This window comes from Nesoenas mayeri (genome assembly GCF_963082525.1).
Source record: "Nesoenas mayeri genome assembly, chromosome: 7".
In the NCBI taxonomy this organism is placed as follows: Eukaryota; Metazoa; Chordata; class Aves; order Columbiformes; family Columbidae; genus Nesoenas; species Nesoenas mayeri.
In genome coordinates, this window is record NC_137551.1 from 23,748,481 (window position 1) to 23,767,350 (window position 18,870).

Consider the following 18,870-nt stretch of genomic DNA (forward strand, 5'->3'; position numbering starts at 1 on the left):
TCATTCTTCTGTTGGAAAAAATAACAAACAAAACCAACAAAAAATAAAAAACCAACCCCAAACATATTTTAATTTCTAAAAGCTGCAGAACTTTCATTCTTATATTTTTCCACTCTGCCAGAAGGGTAGACTATCCATCTTAGAAATGTGGCCTTGTCTAAATCTCTATCTCTAGGAAATTCTTACTGATTATTCCTGTTTAGTTCTTTGTTAATAGAAAAGCATGAAGTATAACTTCCTCAAATGCTTCTACAAGACCCAGTTGGCCAGTGCTTTCCAGCTATGCTTGGTCTCGAGTGACGTTCCGACAAATACAGACAAAACTGTCTTGTAACTGTCTAGTTTGATAACTGGAGCTCTAGCAACACAAAGCTATCAGCATGTAATGGTAAATTTGGTCCATTCTTTTATATGCATATGTATGTATATGTAAATCCTTTTAATAAGGGAAGTATATATTGGACGAAGACAAAACCTCTTGTCTTATCTGCTTGAGATACTTTGCTGACTCCCTGTGGGACTTGCTCACCCATACTTATTACTTCATTAAATAATCTTTATGTAACTTACAATATGCCTTTGCCTACTGATGTTTCTTCTTTCTTTTTTTTTTTTTTTTTAAGATCAGTCTTGTATGAAAGATAAACAATGAAAAAGTGAACTTGACATTTTTGTATCAGCTTCCCACATTCACCTGCCTTTTCAAGCATAAAATAAAGAGTGGAGAGTTAGGAGTCTTATAGCTCTGTATTGGAAACAGCTAGGAACAGGGACTAAATTGTGACAGGGACTAAATTGTGACATTTTAGGGATTCTAGAAGATTTATGAGATAGTTAGCAGCTGGTATTTAACAATGGGAGAGTGATTATCATTTCTGGCTAGATTTTTAAAAATGACTGATGATTTTAGGCATTAGTATTGTGACGTTCCATCTTGCATGCATTGTAAAAGTTCCTGAATTTTGGAAAGAGTATAAAGGCACCCAAAATGAAGATTCTTCACATAATGAGTTGTGTCTAAAGACAATTTCTTAAAATGATCTCAAAGGGGGATGCATTTATATAATTGGGATGTTTGAATAAAGCAGAAATAAGAGGAAGTTTGAAACTGGAAATTCTGAGACTGTGTGCAGTTTTTCTGTTTTTCAGCTCAGGGCTTAGAAAGTCAGTGTTGGAAACCACAACACAATGACACAATGGCTTAAGTTTCCTCAACTTCTCATTCTTTTTCATGTTCCTTGAATTTGAAAGGTCCACAAAACTTGAAGGATATTTTAATAACATTTAAAATTATTGGTAAACTTTGAGAACAAAGAAATCGGCATCAAATGTTTTTCCTTTAATCCATATTTAATGTAATTATGAATAATATGACATTTAGATTTTTTGAGTGGATTGTTGTGTGCCAGAGCTTAAAGACTAGAAAGCAGACAAGCACTTCCCATCATCCACAGCTACTGCATAAAACAAACAAATTTATGTTCAAACCATTTCTGGCAACAGCGTTTGGAATATGAATAGAAATATTCTTCTGTTACAGAAAAAATGAAGGGGCCATTCCTGCAATGAATACTTCTGCATTGGTTCAGTATTACTTACTACAGGATTACATTGCTAGATCATGTCCTTAGACAGTTTTTTATTAAATTGCTTTTGAGATGTTTGATAGTATTTAGCAGGAAAGTAATCCAAAATGATTGGATACAAGTTTCTAAGCTGATGTTTATGGGAATCTGGTGATAACGGTTTGACTTTGTGTCTTAGTCTGACATTTTGTTTTTAGTCTGTTCTTCACTAATATATTAATATATTTTTGAAATTAATAACTTGTGTTATCAGTATGCACATCTGATGTGTAACTTCATGGTACTCTAAATTTCAGAAATTATATCTATATTCAGTGATGTGTCTTCATGATTATATTTTGTTTCCTTTTGAAGAATAAGGATAAATATGCAAATTTTGCTCTTACTTCTTATGCTTTATTGAAGCCTTATGCTTTGTTGAAGATACATAAATATGTAATGCCCTTGTACCTTCTTAATTGAAGATGATTGATAAGTGGCAGGTGCACTAAGCCGTAAAATATCTCCCTTTTAGCCCTTGCGTCTTTATGGTCACTCTTTTATTCTACCTACTTTGTATGTTTAACAGCATTTGCCTCCTTTCTATGATGTGTTTTTACCATTTTCCCATTTATTTTTTTTTTTTCCCAGTGACTCTAAGTACCTATGATTCTGCTTTAAGAAAGAGCTTCCTATTTAGTTAGAAAAAGCAAGAAACAGAATCAAACCTCCCCCTCCCTGCCTGATGGCAGATGATGTTCAGAGTGACCTAGGAAGCTGTTGCTACCGGTCTCCTTGCTGGTGGTTCCTCTGCATTGCTCTGCAAGAACTGCTGAGGGGCAGAGATTGCACTTCTCCGGTCTTTGTTACATTTTCTGCCCTCCATTTTAATGCTTTGCATCCATCTCCTCTGAGGGGAAATTATTTTCAGTTCTGAGAAAATTTGATTTTAAACAGCTTTGTTTTAAGTGTTTTCACAATCTGTAAAGCACTTCCTGTAGGGACAGGAGCAGAGATCGCTTCTCTATGCACAAGAGTTCAGGCTCTTAAGGTGCCCAGCTCCTACCACTTTCTAGGCTCTTCATTGACAAAGAGAAGCAGAACATGTAGAAATACCTGGAAATGAAGGTGTTTCTGAAAAAAACAACAAACCAACAAGCAACACACCTTTCACATCTGAGGCAGCTCAGCTGTGAACCTCTACAGCTGAGAAGGATGGAAATGAGGAAAGCTGATAGGGCTGCAAATCAATGAGAAAAGTCAGCAGAAGAAATTTCTTTTCATGAACAGTAGGGCCTAACTGAGGAGAAAAGGGAAGGAAACCTGGCTAAAAACCAAGCAGCAGTAAAGCACTAGGTGCTAAAAGGCAGCTACGGCAAGGGTGTGTAAAGGGGAAGGGGTAAAGAGGGGCACAGCCCCTGCAAAGTGTGTTGGGGAAAGTGGAGGGGATCTGTGCTAGATGGTAGATAAATGTGAATAGGAGAAAGGAGTGTCAGAGGAATAGAAGCTGCAAAAAGCCAATTAAATTAATGCAGTTACATGGCCTTAATCATGTTTTGCAGCTGAAAAATATATATTTTTGTAATACTACTTTTCAGTGCTGAATGATTGGTTTTTGCTGTGAGGATCCTGTGTGCTGCCAAAGGCTGTACAAACAATGCCTACATAACTTCTGCTCACACAAAACACTTGAGTACCCTAAAATGTTAATATTGAGATTTTGTGTGACTTAAGAAAAAAATGCATATGGCTTTCTGAGATAAGTGGTATACTGTTCAACCCCGGCTATAGAATTGCAGCATTTAGCTGTCAACAGCCATCCTGACAGTGTGACTCAACAGTACCTTCAACTTGCATCATGTGTCACTGGACCTCACCCATATGCAAGCTTTCCATGCTTGCTTAATATCTGTGGAAAACACTACGAGAAGGTTGGTTGTTTGTTTTGCTGTTTCCTGGAGGAATTAAATTATAAAGAAATATTCAGCAAGCTTTTTATTTCTGATAAGATTAGAATTTGTTGTTAAATTTTCTTATTTCTGTTGTTTATGTAGGACCTAGAAAACTCCCCCCCCCCCCCCCCCGCCGAAACTGAAGGCATCCAGGGTCCAAATTTTATTTGCAAAACTAAGTATATAGGGATGGATGTCAGATACAATTGAACAGAACCTGATGCTCATTAGCTCTTTCTTAGCAGATACCCAAGCAGCCAAAACCAATTTTAACCTCTCCTTGCACCTATTCCCCTACCCTGTGCTGCTAAAATACCATTCGCACTATTGGGAAACACTCTGTTATCTGAAAATGAGGAAGGAATTTAGGTCTTGTGGGACTCTGCAGCACTGACATATCGACAGCAGAGCTCTAGGTGTGGTGTGTTCTGTCACTGTGGTCACTAGAGAAAGCAGATGTGGTTCCTGTCCTTTCCTATCTGAAGCTTCTGCATTGCAGGGGTGAGAGGGAGCATCTGTGTGAGATGGTGGTTGCTTCTTCTCACTAGCGGTGCTGACATAAATTAATATGAAAGTACAGCCTCAGTGAGTTGAACCTGGCAAGCTCTGACAGTGTTTTGTGCTTGCAGGGAGGCACAGATCTCCCAAAGGAAGACACAGATTCCACTCTCTAAATGTTACCCTCTCTGTGTCCATCCATTCTCTTCCCTCCACCCCCAACAACAAAATCCCAAACAAAAAAGCAAACAGTAGTGTACTGTGAAGAAAATGGGACTGTTTTTCTCCAACGCACTCATATTCCAGTCATGTGATTCAAAATGCATTTTGAGATAGCAAGAAAGAGGAGAAATACATCAAAGAAGGAATCAGTGGAATCAGTGTCTGACCATTTTGCTATGATTGAGATTTCTTCTGGTAAATTTCTATATACAAATCCAATAAGAAAGTCTGCCTTTTTTCAGTTCTCAGGTTCAAGTAAAAATTCACTTTTTTAAAAATGTCTTTTTCGATCAGTCACTAGGAATTCAAAACAAAATTTTTAAATAACATCAAACAAGCAACCTACTCTTAGAGGGAACTGAGAAGCATAGTACAGTGTAGCAAGTTCAGACATGAAAAAGCAAGAGAGAATTTAATATTCTCTGTGCAATGCAGCTGTGGCTAAATGCTGATCTGCACATAAGGACTAGATTGGCATCATTCAGATGTGACGTGCATATTGAATAACATCACAAGTATAGCACTATTGATAAAAATTGAAACTGCAGTACACTTCTGTTCTAATATACCACCTTTTTGCATTGTTAGATTCCACAGAAGTGTAAAGGAAGAGCTATTACTTCTAAATTTTAAAAAGCACATGTAATATTGTTTACTATAAAGGAGATTTTTTTTAAAAAAGATTTATATAAAACAGTATGATATTACTATAAAAGTGACTCTTATCCACTTGAGGACAAGAAATACTCAAAGAAACAACCATATAAATGTTGATGATTTCTATTCTGAAACCAGTCAAAATTGATTTAAGGTGTGGCTATCTTATTATGTGGCTATGGTGCCTGCATGATTTGACTTCAAACATTTAAAACTTCAAAAAGACTTCAGTATTGGTAAATCCATCTGATTCATATTCAAATAAAATTTAATTCACATTTGACAGGAAGGACATGTTGTGCGGGAAGGCCCCCTAAGAAGTTTTGTGTTAGTTAAATGTTAGTGAGCTTTAGGATCATTCTTTTTTGCAGCATTTCCCCAACTTTTGACAACATTATTTCTTTGGAAAAATTAAGAAGGTGAAGTGTCCTCACTGGAACCACACAGGGCACAAATAGACATCAGGTGTGTTGGTGGTTATGTGCTGTAATAAACACACAGCACGCTGGCTGCGCGTGTTGCTTTCCAGGAAATGCACCTTCCAGCGTGGGCAGCCCTAGAGGAGAGTTACCTCTCCAAATTTTGGCATATCTCAATAACAAAAAAAGCCTGTGCTAAATGTGCTTAAGGTGTTAGTGCTATGGCACTTCTGAGCGGAAGTGTGTGCTTTAGCCATCTGGTTATTCCACTGTGTATTGTTAAGCTGGATCTACTTAGGGTGTGCTTTCTAAATCAGACACCTTCTAACAGAGAAGGAACTTTTCATTCCCGGAATGGTATAGATTTCTTGTATACTAAGCTAGGAGCTTGGAATAAAAAAAGTACACTATTGATTTAATTACTTAGAAGTGAATACACATATTAGCTTGTATGTAGGAGAACAGCATCTTGTAGTTACTCAAATATTGCTATTAATGATTGCAAAATACAGGTAGGTTCCTAAATAGTTATTTTTCTTAGTATTGTCATAATTAATTCTGTTTCAAGCATACCTTATTATAGATTTATCATGTTGACAATGCTACTGAACAATTCAATTAACACACGAGAGCTGTAGGAAGGTTACTACTGGCGTGCAAGACCTGTCTCATTTTTTTCTATAATGCCATCAAAAATTGATGTTGCTCATTGTATCATACATATACTGCCATGTTTTCTGCAGTGCAGACTAGTCTTTAAAGATGTGTTAAAGACAGTACATAGTTTGGAGAACATGCTAGTAAACACTTTCATTTTTGATCATATTGCTTTTTCAAAATTTTGTATAGCAGACCATCACCAAAAATCATTAATTGTTTCCCTTGCTTTTTTCACTTCTAGTTTTGATTAGGTTACCACTAATGTCTGAAGACTTCTCATATCCTTTTCCACTGCTGCTGTACAGTTTTATTTGCAGCAAGCAGAGGAAGCCAATGCAATCACCCTTGTCTTTATCTTTGCTCCCTCTCATCTAGCAATGGAAACTGCAGCACCTTTGGTGATTCAGTTAGTACTATGTGAATGGGACAGGAATCAGTCTGTATTCAGCAGCTTTGTTAGCCTTACTATGCTAGCATGAATTGTTAGTAAAGCTTAATTTTACTCTGTAGGCATGAGGTTTTAAACAAATTGAACCTGCATGCCCCTCAGTAGCTGCAGTCTAATGAATCACTTTGCAGGACTGGAGCCCTCGTTAACATAAACAGCAGATACCACTGCTGATGCATCCAGAAAACAGCTTTGTCGAGCAATGAAGTGCCAAGCAAACATAATTCCTATGCAGTGCATAAATATATTGGAACAATTATTTCAGCTTTAAAATAAATCTTAAAGATCTTTTACTTTAATAGCTACACAAATGGAATTAGCAGTAGAGGAATCACCCCAGTTCAAGGTGTTATTCTATTCCTCTTTTAATGAGTTGCAATCAATTAACCACGCACTTATGCAAAAAATTGTACAGAGGGTCAACAAAGGAAGTTATCAGAATTTTAGAGACATTATTCCTGGTAGCTGTAAACTTTTATTGTAAAAGTAATGTAAAATTCTGTACTAGTAAATTTTCTTAATCACGCAAGTTTTGTGAAAAAGCTTTTACATAAATAATGGGTTTAAAATATATATTTTATTAAAAAAAAACCCAAACCCGTCTAAGTCATATTTCATGAGACATTCCCTGCCACAGTTGTGTGCTAATGGCCGATTCTACTTATCTCCACTTTCTTTGGAGCGGGAGAAGTGCTGGCTGGGATTTATATTGTGTTACAGATTCCAGGAGTTAGAGATGTGAATCAATCCACTAAAATGGGAAATCAGAACAATTGATGAAGTGTGCACAAGGGAAAATGTCAGATTATTTCCCGGCACTGTAAGGAATACAAGCCATATGCTGAAATACGCTTGAATGATACCTCTTATGAAATATTTGCTTACCAAGAAATGAGATCCATTCATGCCCAGTTTTTCTACAACCACAGCAGATTCAGGCATTCCAAACTGAGGTGAGAAAAAATAGAATGATTACAATAGTATGTAACTTGATGTTTCTAAACAAACTAATATTCCTTGTTCAAATATTTGGGGTTATGAAAGCGTTTAAAAGATTTGGCATGGATAATTAGAAAAAGAATATTGGGCAGAGTAACAGTTATGCTTAGGAATAGGCAGTGACTTCCACATAAGAGAGAAGACAGAATATTACCTCTTTTTTTAGGAAGAAAGTTTATAGGGGATAAGGGCTGATAAAATCATGAATGGAGTAGACAAGATGAAGCTATGAAGCATCAAATGCAACCTAAATGTAACAAGGAGCCTAACAGAAATAAACTGTGGAACTTTAATTGTTGTGGGATAAGAGAAGGCCAGCATCAGAAACAGGTTAAAAGGACTCATGTCAAAGCTGCCATCAGGAGCTGTGTCATCAGCTCAGGAAATGGTTATATCCTTGTCTGCTGGGAAATGAAGTCTGTAAGAGAAAAAGCTCTGTTGTTACATGCCTGTTTACCGGCCCTCTGTATGCACTGGCTGCTGTTTGGCTTCAGCACCAGATGATTGGGCCAAGGTGTGTCATGCAGTTCCTGTGAGAGATGGGCATTGCTGGAAAGAATTCAGGTTCAGAAACAGGATTTCTTTTCTGTAACATGATTGTGGTGTTTTTTAAGAAAGTTGGTGTTTCTTGTAAATTAAAATGAAACAGGAATGTCCAAAGTAGTATCTCTCTATGACAGAAACTAAATAGCAATTTGGAAAAAAAATAAAAGGTCATATTGGAGTTCCTTTATCAAAAAGCAGTAAGGAATGGAGCAGGGATGAAGATGTCCTAGAAGTTACACTGATGTTTCGGCCTGACCTTTCCAAGAAATTGCACTCTTACGCATGAAAAGTGGGAAAAAAAATCTAGAAATCTTCTGATTTAGTTCTAAGTCGTCCTGTGAGGAGCAGCGAGTTGAACGTGATGATTCTTATGGGTCCCTTCCAATTTGAGATACTATATGAAATATTTTCTTTAAGAATGTACCATTCTTGAAATCATTGTTAGTGTTTGTAACACTTGGCTGTAATTTCCTGTAGCAGTAATGACCTACTCAGACACTAACAGAGGAATATTAATGAAAATAAATTATCAGATAAATATTTATATGGATTTTCTAATGTAATTATTTATTTCTAGAAGATTTAAGACTGATTGCACTTAGAAATTTTGAAAGTGTATTTTATCTACATTTTGATATGAAAGTGTCAGACATATATTCAGACTGTCTTTTTGGCCTGTAAGCCATTATTTCAATCTCTGAGTTTATAAATTGTTCTTTTATACTATATTTGACAGAGTGCTGCTTGTTGTTTGCAATAAAGAATAAATCACAATTCAAAGGAGAGGGTTGCTGTAGGTGTTGGACCAATACTTGTTTGTGGGATATGTTGATTTGTCATTGGCTGCACTGGTGTTGCTGTAAAGGCAAAGAATCAAGGTAATACACAGTTTCTGCTTTTGGCTTTTGCCTATCTTTTTCTAACTATTGGTTCTATCCCCAGTTATTGGCTCTGATGAGCTGCCTTTGTACTTTGCCTTATGATATTAATCAAGCGTGTACCTTTTGTATAAGGAAAAATTTGATCTTCATACATCATTATCTTGTCAGGCAAGCAGATGTGTCTCTACTGGTGTTTAGTGACCACTGAACCTTTCATTTTCTTAAAATTACACTAAGTCCATAGCATTAAGGTCAGCACTGAGGAGAGGGATGAGGCTACGTGGCTAATGGAGGGTAAGTAGATAAAGTCTGAATGCACCATGGAATGTCTCAGTGCTGTGGCAATTATAGTGTAGATGAAACAAAAGAGGGGCCTATGTGCATGAATAACAGGCTTCCATTATGATCTTCAATATTTTATGAGGAAAAAGCAAAATCAATAGGGTTAATTATTTTTAGTAGTGATGTTATTGATTTTATACAAAATTCCTTTTGTGAGGCTGAAAACGCTTTGCAGAATGGCTGGTTAATAACTTGTGTACTTATGACACACATCTGTTTTGGAAACATCAGGTCTGCAAAGTTAAAGAAATGCCAAGATTGCACTGTACGCATGCACATATGCCTTCTTCATATATACATCTTCTAGAAGACAGAGCCTCAGTCACAGCACATAAAAGCTGACATGAATTTCCTGAACTGGTGTTCAATATACCACACTCTGTTCAGTGCACACTGCTTGTCTGTCTTGTAGACCTGTACTGCACAGTATTCAAGCCTTCTCTGAACTTGGAATGACATCTCTTTTTCTTGTACTGAGCTGCTCTAAAACACTCTTTTTACTGTCCAAGTGCTTCAGAAGCATTAACTGCATTTGCTAAGACTGCCCTGTGAGATCAAAACTCAATTAAAGTGGGGTTGAGGTGCTTGGGAAATAAACTCATATAGTATCCAGTGACTTTGGATGACTCACTAGAGCTATTTAGGATCTGTGAGATATACATGTGTGTTTGCATGTGTGATATTTTGGCACTTTTTGAGCAGAACTGCCACTGTGGTTACAACTTCACCTCTCACCACTTCTGCAAATCAGAGCCTGGAATTTAAAGTCACACACTCAGAAAATGTTGTGTTTTTTCTGGGTGACTTCCATGGCTTCAGGTAAAAACGCTGAGTTGGGACAGTGACACAATCTGATATTTCAAGGCAGAATTGAATCCACATTGCCATGAATTCATTCTGTCTCTTTCAGCAAACCCTGGCCTTGTGTACCTTACAATTTCTGTAACAGTCCAGAGCAGTGGCCAAAACATACAGGCTTCTCTGTGTTGAAAGTGGCAGATTTTTATTAATGGAAAAGATAGGACACAAAGAAGTCATCACAGGCTATCATAATGTGTCTGTTAAAAGGGGCAAATCCAGGTTACAGAGGTAATCCCACTTTTGGCACTTTTAACATTGAGTGCTTCTTTCTGCAACCTTAACAGCATTACTTTAGGGTTCATGTATGTGCATGTGTGGTCTTGGAGAGGGGGGGGATCTGGCAGAGCCCCCAGCATGCTGGCTGACTGTGGAAAGGGCAGCAATACCTGGTGCTCAGGCTCTGATAGCAGGAGCTGAACAGGTCTGTTTGTGGTGGCTGCAGGTACTTGGCTGCTACTTACCTGTGCTAGTTTCTGATACTTAAAATGGCAAGGTACCTAATGCTGGTTATACTGTAGTAATTAGATCACTTAGCCTCTTTAATCAGTGATGTGAGAGTAAGCATAGGCATTAACAGCTTTTTATAAAGTTGGAAGAGTCTCTCTTAACAATATGAAACCAGGAGTTATGACGTGCCTGTTGAAGTCTCGCTGGAAGCCTTTGAGTTGTTCAACAATTGCTATTAATTTTGTGTGTTGTATTCTGCTGTAGAATTACAGGGTACCTTAAAATCATTATATCTTCTATTAATTAGTCTGATTTCCTTTAAGCTGAAAGGCTTTGCGATAATTAATCCTCTGAGTAGCTGTTCACAGCAATAAGTTTGCAGTTTAGCTGATACATTAGCATAATGGTATGAATTAATTCCATGAAACAGATTAGCTTTCTCAAACATAGGGACAATGGTCCACCTGTGACACAACTGCATTGTAAATCTGCAAATCTGTGTGGTGTGTGGGTTTGTTTTTTTTTTAGTTGTACATGCATGGATATATGTATTTATACACAAGACAAAATGGAAAAATAATAATAAAAAAAGAAATGTTTTAAAATTTGGCCTGCTTTTTACCTGGCTACAAATGGAAATCTTGCAGAAACACTTTAATGCTGTATTATTTTCCTTGAAAAAAGTATGCTCCTTCAGTTGAGAAGGATGAGGAACCTTAATGACAACAAAATCTCACTGTTGGTGTAAAGCAGGTAGTGGAAAAGATCTGTGCTTCCCCAGTTAGAAGTAGAATGAATGCAAGACAGAAAACTCTTATATATAAAATTATATAGAGAAAATTGCATTAAAAAACCCTGAAAGGAATGTAAAATGAGACTATATATCAAAATGTAGTGAATGGACTTTATTGTGTAAGTTGCAGGTAGAAGTGTAAAACCCAAGTCATAGCATTCAGTAAGTTACACGGAAAAGGCTGATATCAAAAAGAGAGGAAATTATTCAACTAATGAAAGGGTGACTGAAGACAAGCTTGGAATATTTTGTGCAATTTAGGTTATTTTAATTATACTAGAAATGACACTTCAAGACTAGGAAAGGTACAAGCAAAGAAACGATTAAAAAAAGAAAAAGCTCAAGTACCTTAAACTTAAGTAACATCTTGCAACTACCGTGGGTATATATGCATTGAGGAGAAAAGGTGAACAGTAGATTCTTATTGACAAGCTGTAAATTTTAAAGCGGTATGCAAATACAAAGTCAAGACCCACTTTCAGTGAAATGGTTATTTCTTCCCAGCAGGAAATAAACTGGAGCATGAAATACCTTTTCTATTATAAGAAATATCCCTGTGAGCGAACATTTTTATGTGATTTACCATATAGGAGATCTTAGCTAACAGCTTCTACCATGAATTAAATTTCTATTAAAAAAACAGGAGAGTACCAAGAAACTCACACAATATTCATAAGAATGAGTTATTGGGAGTGACTATTGCTGACTAACTTATTTTCAGTGCTTTTGAATATCTCTGCCAGATTTAGGATAAGATATCTGTTTTTCAAAGATAAACGCAGCAAGAATTTCTGCTTGTTGAATGGAGACTGGACTCTCTAAAATGTTACATATACATTCAGTACCTGTCGTAGGAGTTCTGCGACTTGAAAAGCTCTCCAGTTCTCAAATTCCTCTTGAGAAGGTAGTTTTGTGGCCATATTGCTGTCCAGTGAGAAGGACTTGATCCAATATGAGCAACACTGAACTGTTGCTTCACTCTTTTCTACTGAACTGGTGTAGAAATCCTAGGAGGAAGTACTTTTTGCAACTTTTTTTCCTGTTTGCTGACTTAAAGTGAACGCCTATTTAGAGTGATTTAGGAAGTACCAATATTCATCTGAGCGAATCTTTCCAGTATGAGGAAACTAAGTTTTTTATATTTAACATATGCAAATACTTGCTGTTACTGAAATCAGTTAAATTCTGCTGAAAATCAGTGTATAAAATAGATCAGAAGTGTAGAGGTTTAAACATGGAAACTATTTTTCATATCTATTACAAAAGCAGTTGGTGATAGCTTTCTCTTGCCTACCTTGAACTCCTTGATCCAGTTGCTTGGATCTGCCTTCAGATTGTGCTTGATTTACTGGTGAGTTTTGACATATTGTGCTGGGGTGTTTAGACAGAAAAGAAAAGGTCAATTGCAGAATTTTTACTTCCATACTGTCACATATAGCTTCATTCTTCAGTCTTCCTACTTTTGGACTTAAATAAAACACTCAATCACTCTAAGGCAATATATGATCCTAAGTGTGGGTTGTTTTTTGTTTTCTCCTTATTTTTCTTGTCCATTCCCTCCACCTCCATCATTATTACTGCTAAAGAACAAATTGTCAACAAATTAATTCCAGTGCTATATTATCTTTTCAAAAGGTAGGGCTAACATAAAATGCTTCTACTGAGTCAGATCATAAGGTCATCTAGTCGAGCATCCTCTTTTCTGACTGGTCAGAAGTGAGCTACCTAGGAAACTATATAGAAATGGGGCAAGTGTGTAACACTTCCGTAGTATTCTTGCAGTCTACAACTATTTTGAACTCAGGGACTTGCTGGATGTGGTTTCTACATACACTGCATGAATATATATCACATATGTTACACCAATGATTTCCAAATTTGGAGCCAGGACTGTTATCCTTTAAGGAGGGAGATATGCAATAGACTTGGCAGGCGCAGGCAGGAATCACTCCTGGGCTGCAGAAGGAGGAAGACTGGGGAGATATGGAGGCTGGGGCTCAGATAATGTTGAGGGGGGCAGAGGTGAGGGGGCTCAAGACTGGCAATTCTGCCCCTTCCCACCCCTGTTCCTGTCCAGCCACCTCCTCTGAGCTGCATCCCTGTCCCAGTCACAGCCCTTCTCTGCCTCTTCACCTCTAACACAGAATACGCTTCCAGTTTGAGAGGAGCAGCACATGTAATTTTTAAAATGGAGAAGGGGGAGGTGTGCATATGCTAAAATGGAGCAAGGGGGAAAAGTTTGAGAGCCATTGCTTTGTAGAATGGGCAATAAAGTTGCAAAGATGCAGCTGCAGCTGCTGAAACAAACCCAGATTATTTTGCTCAGCATTTCTGAGTCACCACAACAGGAGAAGTATGAAAGCTTCCATAAAAGGCCAGAGACCAAGGAATGTTATATTCTGCTTTCCAGTTATTCTTCCTGTTTTATTTCCCAGTGCAGAAAGGGTTTGGGGCACATGCTCAAAGATTAAAATGGATTTCAGCTAAGTTGAAGTGTCTCATCTGCTATCCTTCAAATTTTCCTTTGTGTATTTTTGCTGTTAGGGTGACTGATATGTCAGTTGTTGCCAGTGAATACTCTTAACTCTTTATTACCTTGTGACTTTGCAGAACATTCAATCTGGCAAAACTCAGCTTCTGGTATTTCAGAAATCCAGAATTGAGATAGAAATCTATGCCACTTAAACTTTGCGTCCTCAGAATAAGCTCTAAGTGCATGGCTATGTATGTTAAGTTGAATTTCATAGTGTTTTGGCTGTGAGTTGTTCCAAGGGGGTTAACATCTCCCCAGATCACAAGAGGGAGTGGTACTCTTTTTGACTGTGTGCAGGACCAGAAGAGAGGGGTGCGTATATTCCTTAAGAAAATTTGCTTGCCTATTCTGAGTGCAGGAGTAATTGTGTCAGTAGCAGGGTCTTCATGTATGGTGGAGGTGGGAAGCAGGCAGGTGGGAGATGTGCGAGTTACAAATTTAGTGGTTACTTAGGGGAAACAAGAAAATAACAGATGGTATCAGGTATGAAACAGGAATGAAGTGAAGCACAGCAATGCTGTTATTTCTGTAGTACAGGCTGAGTTTGGTTACTGAGTAGGTGTAAGCAGTTCTAGTTCAGAACATCTCAAAGGCAGATTAAAAATAGCATTTTAAGAATTTCGCAGTTCAGTGCATGCTGCCAGCAGTACCTGCTCCTCTTCCGACCATTACCTAATGGATCACCACCATTTTCAGAAATACCGGCATGGAAAGAACTGCTCCTTGTTGCTGGCTGCCGTTATATCATTGCACACACGGTAGTCTGCAGCATGAGCTGAAGCTCTGCCCTGCCCACCTTACTGTGCACAGGCCTCCCCCTTCTACCACCTGGCTTCTCTTGTACTGCGCTCCACCAACACTAACTTTTGGCTAATTCTCCTGTCATTGCCTGTGTTGACATTGCCTTAATTTTGTATTCTGGATTCTCAGAAGAGTACTCTCAAGAGGCCAGTGTTTATGTAGTTCACCTCTCTCTGCTGAGTGAGACAGAAATCTATTTGGGAAGGTCATGTTCAGCTTTGTGTTCCCAAAGGGCCTGTAGCAGAGGTCATTGAAAGGGACTGTAGCTTGAAAGAAATATTATGCCGTTTGTGTTTTAGTCAGATTTAAAATGACAACAAAAAATAAAGACAGGGACCTGGGGAGACTCACGGAGAGACTCCTGCAGCTTGTCTCATGATGCTGATATTGATGTTGGCTTCATCAATGCTGTGGTGTTCTTTCCTAAAGCGTGTGCCACAAAAATGGAAAATATTGTCATGTACTTGCTTTCCACTACCCTCAAGGGCGTTATTTCAAGAATTGTTGGCTAGGAGGTCCTCAGATTTTGTTACTAATTGAACTCAGTACTCTCATGCACCTAGTTACTCTATGCAGTATATCAGCTTTCATGGCAATCCAAGTAAGTAGGTGCACTTGAATTACACATTGGCTGTGTGGGCTGTGGTGTGGGGATTCCTTGAGCAGAATATTCAGGCTTCCAGAATCAACCAGGTAAGGACAGGCCACAGGCACTGTTTCTTTCTAAATGACCAGGTGCCTACACATAACTTTCAAGTAGACTTGAATGGGAACGAGCACTAGCCATGGGCAGGTTCTGCTTACTTGTTACTGGATAATCCCTGGAGCCTCTTGATCTGGCATGGATGTGTTGGGATACGTGTGCAGAGTGTAATCTGGTATTTTAAATTTGTATCAAACTGGGGGCATTAACACTCTTAATCTGTACTGTTTACAATTTCGCTCCTCAAAAAAAAAAAAAAAAAAAAAAGCAGAAATCTGATTCTGTATATTTAGAAATTTCATTTTTCTGGATCCCTTAGCACAAATGACATCCAGTGCTCAAAAACCAGCAGATTTTAGAGGAATCTTAGTTAATGTTTTACACACCAGGTAATTTGACCTGAAAATAGAAAGTCATTATCATATGTAACTTGTACATAAAGCAGAGTTAACACATTGTTACAATATACATTTCAATGAATGTTTTTCCTACAGTCTGGAATGTGCAAGCCACATAGGAGGCATATTTTTACAGGCTACAGCTCCTTGGAGTTTCATAAAGTAATTTCTCAATTTGCAATTTCATATAAATCAGCAATAAACAGTATAAAAAGTGGTTCTTAGAACATACCACTGACATTTCTTACTGAAGACGACTATATATTTTTATGAACATAAACACTAAGTGTGCTAAATTATTTCAACATTTTCAAAGTCAAGTTCTGCTTTGCAAAAACCCCTAGCAGCTGCATGCAGCTTATTTAACTGGATAAAACACTGGAATACTGCTCTCAGGAATATATACTTGAGAAAATAGCTCAATGAAGTATTACTGTATGTAAAATATGAGCCTTTGTCACTGATTTTTTTATAAAATCATTTTATAAAAAAATAATGAAAGGAACATGACTTACCATAGCCTCATTTTTCTTCTCCCAGGCACACATGTGGAAGTTGATTCCAAATAAGTTAAAGAAGCAGTTTCTCATGTCCGCTCTTCCTCCTTAAACTGTCCCATATGTATTTTGTTGTTCTTAGTGTGATTGACAGGCTTGGAGTTCATGGTGGGTGGGAGAAAAACTTTCTTAAAGTAAAAAGCTGGAATAGGTCATAAGTCTAAGTTCACAGAGAACATTGGAACATGAAGGCTTACTTACAGCTGTCTATCTAGAAGTTTGATAAAATTTTGCTAATTGGTTTTGTCTTTTTTTACATTTTATTTTATTCAACAGGAAATACAAATTAACAGAATCAACAGGAATTGTAGGGTCTGGAAGGGACCCCAGGAGATCTAGGCAGGGCTTCAGCAGAGAGGCAGGATCAAGTACAGCTAGAGCAAATTGGCTCAGTCTTGGAAATCAATCTGGTTACCCCTTTTTTCTGACTGTGAGTTCTCAGTGTAGCATCAGGTTCACCATGTCCTTGAGGGTGGCACAGCAGGAGGCAGAACTGTAGTAATTCTGTGTGGTGCTACTGGAGGGTGCAAGAGGAAGTGCTAACTGGTAAGGATAATTGCTATCTAAGCACGAGATGGGCTGAACCTGGACCTCCTCTCTTTCCTGAGGAAGCAAACCCAGTTTCCTTAGCATTTCTTCCTAAGTAATGATCGCCTTGTTTAGTCTTTTTGTTCTCCGTACTCTCTTCAATTTGGCTCCATCTTAACTGAAAAACAAGGTGGCCAGACTGATCCCAGTATAATATTCTTTACTCTGTGCTAACTGCTTCCGTCTTGGTGCTATCCAGATGTGCTTTAGAAATGTGCTGGTTATTCAACATCCATGTTGTTAACAAAATGCTGAATACAATTATGATCGGAACAAATTTCTATGGGACCCTACTTGAAATACTCACGGAGTTTGAAAATGATTCACAGATACCATCTAAGTGTGAGTCAGATGGGTGCTTACAATATATGGCACTTTCAATGCATTTTTCTGGTTTGCGTGGAATGATTTTTGTATGGGACCGCATCAAAAGCCTTAGTGATAAGTTATTTGCATCCCTTATCTACTAGGTAGCTCTCATATCAAAGAAGGAAATGAGACTCATTTGACACAGTTTGTTCCTGAAAAGTAAGTTTTTACTGCAGTGTTAAAGAAGCAGAAAGCAATTGTGTACTTAGGACAGTTTGACTTATTTCCATTCTGGCAGGTGACTTTGTCATTAAGTTGCTTTTTGGTTTTCAACAGTTTTTTGGGAAGTTCTTGTTGAAATTCTAAAAGTCATGCAACAAGAAGGTATTCGAAATCACTTACTTTTATAGAACAATGCTTTATTGCTTAAAACTGACATCTGTTCTTACAATAATAAACTGTAATGCCAAATTCATAACAACTCTTGTAATGGTGTGACCTATCTCAGAGCATGATTGTAATTTGAAATGTGCCACACTTAAAATTTTCCTGGTTTTGCAGGAGAAGTGGGGATTAGGAACTATAGCTGGTTCCATATGACAACATGTACTCCAACAGTCGCAACATGTACTATTGTTTTTTGAGTTGTAGTTGCATTTTTTTTCCTAGTATGCTAGCCAATTACATGAGATGTGAAAGTGGAGTTCAAGAGTCTTGGGTTCCCTTTGTGACTGATATAGATAAGGAGTTTTTTCAGAGCCTGAAGGAAAACGCTTAAATACTTCATGGATCTTTGTAAATATCCTTGTTTTCTGTCCTGGTGTTTTCTTCCATCCTCGTTTCTGTGAGAGGATTTAGTACTGCAGCAGGAAGAACCATAAGAAGCCTTCAGATATCGATGATTGCCCAAATGTTATGAAAGCTTTCGGGTTATAAAATGAGCATCTGAGTTTTGTAGATGTCTGTTCTTCTGGTTTTGGTGGCTTCTTTTTGCAGTAAACAATATATTTCCAGTTCTACTAACTATGTGTTGTATTAATTATTTTTGTTCACTGTGTAAGTTGTAATACCCAGCAATAATCAATATAACTTCCTCGAGTAGTCATCTCATAAGCCAGCATAAGATTTATTGGAGGATTCTGACATCTAGACTGTGTTACTGAAAGACAATTAACTCTTCATGGTAAGGAGCAAAAAACCATCTATTTGCATTACTCTCTCTGTGCAACCCTAAACAGTAACTCTAAAATGCATTTCCTTCTTGTGATCGCAAAAGACTTGAAACCAAAGATGCCTCAAATGGAAGAGAATAAAAACCACAAGAACCAAACCTCAACAACCTTGCTAAGAATGGTTAGCACCATTGTTATCCCAAGGAGATGCTTGTTGTATAGTGATTTAAAACCTGTCACCTTTAAATCCCTTCCACTATATCCAGTTTGCTGTATAAATATGCCCTCTTTCTTTATTTCACTTGTTCTTCAGTTCATTCTTGGAGCATGTAATTTCAGTTGAATTTTAAATACTGCCAAATGCTAGGGGTTTTTTGTTTGCTTTTTTTGTCACAGAAGCTGGATACATGGCATAAACTCCATTGTCTTAAGGACAGTTGCTTTCTGTGTTATCACTCAGCCTTCTAAAATTTTTTATATGGCTTTTGATTGTTAGTTTGACCTTCCTTTTGAATCTAG

The 18,870-nt window shown here is 37.6% G+C and overlaps 1 protein-coding gene across 1 annotated transcript in view; it reads right to left on the reverse strand.

Annotated features, from left to right (window-relative positions):
- Positions 1–12,234, reverse strand: part of BLNK (B cell linker) — a 98,052-nt gene extending 85,818 nt beyond the window's left edge. Inside the window, 2 exon segments of the mRNA XM_080347390.1 lie at positions 7,307–7,369; positions 12,136–12,234. Of these exon segments, the coding sequence (XP_080203516.1) occupies positions 7,307–7,369; positions 12,136–12,210 (138 nt within the window). The 5' untranslated portion in view covers positions 12,211–12,234.
- Positions 12,235–18,870: the final 6,636 nt, after the last annotated feature.